Raw genomic sequence first — 5,752 nt, forward strand, 5'->3', positions numbered from 1 at the left:
CCAGGCAGGACTTGGGTTCTGTTTAACACTTAGTGGAAATTGCTGCGAGGTTAATTTCCTCCAAGTCTGTGGTCCAAGGAGCTAGGCAGGACTTGAGTTCTATTTAACACTTAGTGAAAATTGTTGCGAGGTTAATTTCCCCCAAGTCTGTAATCCGAGGAGCCAAGCAGGACTTGGGTTCTGTTTAACACTTAGTCCAAGTAGCTGTATAGTAATACGACGTCAAGAATGGTGTCTTTTATTAATAACAATACATTTTCAGGTTATTTACATTCCAGGGGCGTGGCACTACATGTTCATCCAAATCTTCCAAAAAGTAAGCTCCTACACCGGCTACGGAAGTGATACGGTATGGGCCTTCCCAGTTTGGTCCAAGCTTACCCCATGCAGGGTTCCTCGCGGTGCCCAGGACCTTCCTCAGTACTAGATCTCCGAGCGCCAATGGCCTTTACTTCACTTTGGCGTCGTAACCCTGTTTGAGCTTTTGCTGATAGTACGCTAAGTGGACCATTGCACTTTCCCTTTTTCTTCGAGGAGGTCCAAGCTTTTTTCCAGAAGTTTGTTATTAGCAATGGGGCTAAAGGCAGTAGTCCTCTGTGTTGGGAAGTTTATCTCCAATGGGATGACAGCCTCGGCTCCGTAGGTCATTGAAAAGGGGGTTTCTCCCGTGGACTTGCGAGGTGTGGTGCGGTATGTCCACAAGACGTGGGCTAACTCTTCAACCCATCTCCCTTTCGCATCGTCCAACCTCTTTTTCAGCCCATTCACTATGGTTTTATTGATGGCTTCCGTCTGTCCATTACCCTGTGGGTAGGCCAGTGTGGAGTATCGATTGATAATTCCCAGCTCATTACAGTATTTTCTGAAGGCTTTGCTGTCAAACTGGAGGCCGTTGTCCGAGATCAGGGTGTGCGGGGTCCCGAACCTAGTAATAATATTTTTCCAAACAAACTTCTTGACATCGACGTCCCTAATGTTTGCCAGCACCTCGGCTTCGACCCACTTTGTGAAGTAATCGGTGCCGACGAGAATAAATTTCTTGTTCCCTCCTGCTTTGGGGAATGGTCCTAGTATGTCTAGGCCCCATTGTGCGAATGGCCAAAGGCTGGACAGCGGGTTAAGTTCTCCGCGTGTATGTTCAGGGCGAACCTTTGGCACTGATCGCACTTCTTCACATATTCCAGAGCCTCTTTATGCATGCTCGGCCACCAGTAACCCAGCGTCATGGCCCTGTGAGACAGGGACCTACCCCCCGTATGGCTTCCACAAATCCCTTCATGTAACTCCTCCAGGATGAGTTCTGTAGCCTCTGGGTGCACACACAGCAGGTATGGCCCTAAGAACGAGCGTCGGTAAAGTTTGGAGTCCTCGGACAGCCAGAATCGAGAAGCTTTCCTCTTGATTTTGTCGGCCTCAACCTTATCATCTGGCAAGGTGTTGTGCTTTAAGAACAGCACCAGAGGGTCCATCCAGCTAGGTCCTGTCCCGACGTTGTGTACCCGAATTCCGTTGGCCTTCTCTATTGTTGGGTGACAGAGATCTTCAACTAAAATAACCTGCAGAAGGGGCTGAGCCGAGGAGGTGGCCAGCGTTGCGAGAGAATCAGCATGGGTGTTCTCACTCCTGGGTACGTGCGTTAAACGGAAGTGATAGAAATGGGTCTGCAGGTGTTTAGCCCGAGCCAGGTACTCCTGCATTCTTTCATCCTTCGCCTCCAACTCCCCGTTTACTTGTCCCACGATGAGTCTCGAATCCGAGAACATATTTACGAATTTTCCACCCAATTTCATGATCATTGACGTCCCCTCTAATAGCGCCTCATACTCGGCTTCGTTGTTCGTGGCTGAGAATCCGAGCCTCAACGACTTTTCTATAGTTATCCCTTCGGGAGAGACTAGAACGAGCCCCACCCCTGAGCCCCTTTGGTTCGCTGCACCGTCGATGTGTGCTTTCCACCAATTGTGTTCGTGCTGAGAGACTGTGTTGATCAATTTCTCACCAGTGCTCGGTGATCCCGACACTTCCATTCCTTCTAGGGTGGGTTCCGCAAATTCAGCTACTAGATCAGCGAGGACCTGACCTTTTATGGCGGTGCGAGGCATGTATCTAATGTCGAAGGCGCCCAGGATCGTTCCCCATTTTGCAATTCTACCTGTGTAGTTGGCGTTGCGGAGGAGAGATTTCAACGGAAGTTGAGTTAGGACAACTACTGTATGTGCCTGAAAATAGTGGGGGAGCTTCTGCGTGGCTTGTACGACGGCTAAGATAGCTTTTTCGAGGGGGAGATACCGAGTCTCTGCCTCCTGCAGTGATTTGCTCACATAATACACGGGTTGCTGCGTGCCGTTGTCTTCTCGGATTAGCACTAAGCTCACCGCATGAGAGGCTACTGCTATGTAGGCGAACAACACCTCATCGGTATCGGGACTGGACATAATTAGTGGTCGGGCAAGGTATTCCTTGAGCTGTTGGAAAGGTAAAGCACACTCCTCAGTCCACTCGAAGCCCTTCCACTTGTGCAATAGGAGGAAGAAAGGCCTGCATCTGTCCGCTGAGTGGGAGATGAAACGGTTTAAAGCAGCTATCATGCCGGTAAGCTTCTGGACCTCTTTGGGATTCTGAGGAGGCTGCAGGCTATGAATGGCTCTTAGCTGGTCAGGGTTAACTTCTATTCCTCTGTGGGTTACCGTATAGCCTAAGAATTTTCCTGATCCCACCCCAAATGAACATTTGGATGCGTTCAGTCGTAGCTTGTACTTCCTCAGAATTTGAAAGACTTCGCCGAGGTCTCTGATGTGGCCGGCCACCAATTTGCTCTTTACTACCATGTCATCTATATACACTTCAACGCTCTTACCCATCTGCTGTTCAAACATCCTAGTCATCATCCTTTGATAAGTCGACCCGGCATTCTTCAAGCCGAAGGGCATCACCTTATAATGATAGTTTCCAACTGGGGTGACAAAAGCAGTTTTTTCTTGGTCTTCGGCAACCAGGGATATCTTATGGTAGCCCTGGAAAGCGTCCAAAAAACTCATTCGAGGATGTCCGACAGTCGCATCTACCAATTGGTCTATCCGTGGCATTGGGAAAGGATCCTTCGGGCAGGCCTTATTTAAGTCCGTGAAGTCTACGCAAACCCGCCATTTTCCGCTTTTCTTTTTTACCACGACTGTGTTAGCCAACCATTCGAGGTAGAATACTTCCTTGATAGCCCCAGCTTTCTTCAATTTTGCAACCTCTTCTCTCACAGCGTCTGCATGTTCTTTTAACTGCCGCCGAGGAGGTTGCTTCTTTGGTGTTATAGTCGGGTTAACATTAAGGTGATGACATATGAGATCTGAGTCAACCACGGGGGCCTCATAGGGATCCCAGGCGAATACGTCTGCATTCTATCGAAGAAAACCAATTAGCGTTGACTTCTCCTGTGGTGGTAATTCCGAGCCGATCTGAAAAAACCTTTCAGGGTCTGATCCGATGAGTACTTTCTCCAGCTCTTCACAGCTCACCTTCATGGCTGGTCCTCCACCACCCGCAGTTGGGACCGGGGTCATTGATTGCTATAAGCCGTTCTCGGCTAAAGTGAAAGGTTCACTATTTGGTCGTTGTGAGATTGCCGACACCATACATTGCCTAGCCATTCCTTGGTTCCCTATTATTTCTTTGACTTGACCTCCTGACGGATACTTCACTTTTTGGTGCAAGGTTGATGGCACAGCCCCTAGTGCATGAAGCCACGGCCGGGCCACGATAGCTATGTAGGGGGAGTACGCATCTACGACAATGAAGTTCACCTCTACCACGTCTGAGTCTGTTTGTACAGGCAGCCTAATCATGCCTTTCGGGGTGACGATTTTTCCTTCAAAGCTGACCAGAGGAGAATCGTATGGCGACAGGTCTTCTGGCTTCAAGTTCAACCCCTTATACAAATCAGGGTACATTACCTCCACGGCACTGCCTTGATCAACTAACACCCTTTCACGTCGTAACCTCCAATTCTGAGCGTGATGACTAGGGAATCGTCGTGGGGTTGAAGGGTTTCGTGCTTGTCCTCCTCCGAGAATCCGATTAAGGGCGTGGCACTCACTCTGGCTCTCTTGGATTCACTCTCGTCCGGCTCAGTCGGGTACCTGCCCACTGACATTACTCTAAAAGGGCTGGAACCGATCCTTCCAGGTGTGGCAAGAATAACATTTATTGTGCCAATGGGCGGCCTCAATGTGCCTTGTCTGGTTTCGATATTTGACTGTTCCTGCCATCCTTCAGGGCGGTGCAACAGATGCCTCAACTTCCCTTCTCAGACAAGACGATCCAAATGGTTTTTCAGATTCCTGCAATCATCGGTGATGTGACCTGGCCCCTGGTGGTACGCGCAGTACAGATTCTAATTACGTTTTGTGGGGTCACCTGCCATCCTGTTCGGCCACTGAAAGAAAGGTTCGCACTTCACCTTCTCTAGGATCTTGTGCAATGGTTCTCGGAACACAGCATGGACTGCCTGAACCCCAGTAGGTCCGGACTATTCCGCGTAGTCTCTTCTCGGCCTGTTACTGCTGTTAAAGCAGTCCGACCTGAAGTCCCTCCTCTCCTGAGGGACAACCTTCGCCTTACCTTTCCCCATCTACTGGTCCTCCTCGACCCTTTTGTACTTGTCAATTCTGTCCATGAGTTAGCGCACGCTGGTGACTGACTTCCTAGTGAGGGACTTTCTTAAGTCATGTTCTGTCGGCAAGCCCCTTTTGAACGTACTAATGGCGACGTCATCGTAATTTCCTTCTATCTCATTATACATTTCCCAGTTCCTGTCCGAGTAAGCCTTCAACGTCTCTCCTTCCCGCATGGACAAGGATAGGAGGGAATCGAGGGGCCGAGGGACTCTAGTGTTGGTGATGAAGCGGGAACCAAAATCCTGTGTCAGCTGTTTAAAGGAATCTATGGAATTCGGCTGGAGGGCATCAAACCATCTCATCGCCATGGGTCCCAAACTGGACGGAAACACCTTACACATTAACGCCTCATCCCTGGAGTGGACGGCCATCCTCTAATTGAATTGACTTACATGCTCTACTGGGTCGGTCCAACCATTGTATATGGCAAACGTTGGTTGATGGAACCGCCGAGGAAGCACTGCCCTCTCTATTCTACGCGTGAACGGCGACTAGGAGATGCGATCCAGGGCCTTGCTCATGGCATCGTTGGCCAGGCCTTGGTAAGATGGGCTTTTGTGGCTGTGTTTGCAAGGCCGCTCTTCCTCATAGGAAAAGGTCTCGCTCGGAGGGGTTCTTGATCTTCACCTGTATTCGTTATCCTCATCACTGCTAGTGCCCGAGTCGGGTGAAGGACGTTTTTGCTACGCTCGGCGCAGCTTCTTCTTCAAATCATCAATCTCTTGTTGTAGAGCCTTTCAATCGTTTTGCTTATGGGATGCATGATCCTTCCCTTTTAAGCGGCTTCTACTCGTGTGAGAGGTGTTCACACTGCCCTCTCGTTGATTATCTTGGTCCTTCTCTCGTTCGAGATTCAAAAAATTGTCCTGCCGTTGGGAATCTGCACATCCGGTTTGGCGTGGACCTGATCCTTCCATTTCTTACTATTTCACTTGTCGAGACACAAGTTCTTCCCACGGACGGCGCCAATTGTAGGGGCGGTTTTTGGAGCCCAGGCCCAGCAAGTAAGTGGTACTGGCCCAAAAGTCCCTAGACAATGAATTTGTAGAGAGCGGGTTACAGAACTAGGGCTGGATGAAGTGAAC

The 5,752-nt window shown here is 49.7% G+C and overlaps 1 protein-coding gene across 1 annotated transcript; it reads right to left on the reverse strand.

Moving 5' to 3' along the window:
• Positions 1-498: 498 nt before the first annotated feature.
• On the reverse strand, positions 499-2,930 carry LOC115960889. The gene is made up of 2 exons (XM_031079893.1): positions 1,150-2,930; positions 499-925 (listed from the first exon to the last, which is right to left on the reverse strand). Exons 1-2 carry the CDS (start codon positions 2,928-2,930, stop codon positions 499-501), a joined length of 2,208 nt encoding a protein of 735 aa, XP_030935753.1.
• Positions 2,931-5,752: the final 2,822 nt, after the last annotated feature.

This window comes from Quercus lobata, chromosome 2 (genome assembly GCF_001633185.2).
Source record: "Quercus lobata isolate SW786 chromosome 2, ValleyOak3.0 Primary Assembly, whole genome shotgun sequence".
Classification (NCBI taxonomy): Eukaryota; Viridiplantae; Streptophyta; class Magnoliopsida; order Fagales; family Fagaceae; genus Quercus; species Quercus lobata.

Bases quoted from the DNA above. Each gene is read 5' to 3' on its own strand.
- LOC115960889 (XM_031079893.1), bottom strand. From the start codon at position 2,930: ATGCCCTTCGGCTTGAAGAATGCCGGGTCGACTTATCAAAGGATGATG. The intron at 926-1,149 runs GTTCGCCCTGAA...TATTATTACTAG, and splicing joins AAGTGCGATCAGTGCCAAAG to GTTCGGGACCCCGCACACCC.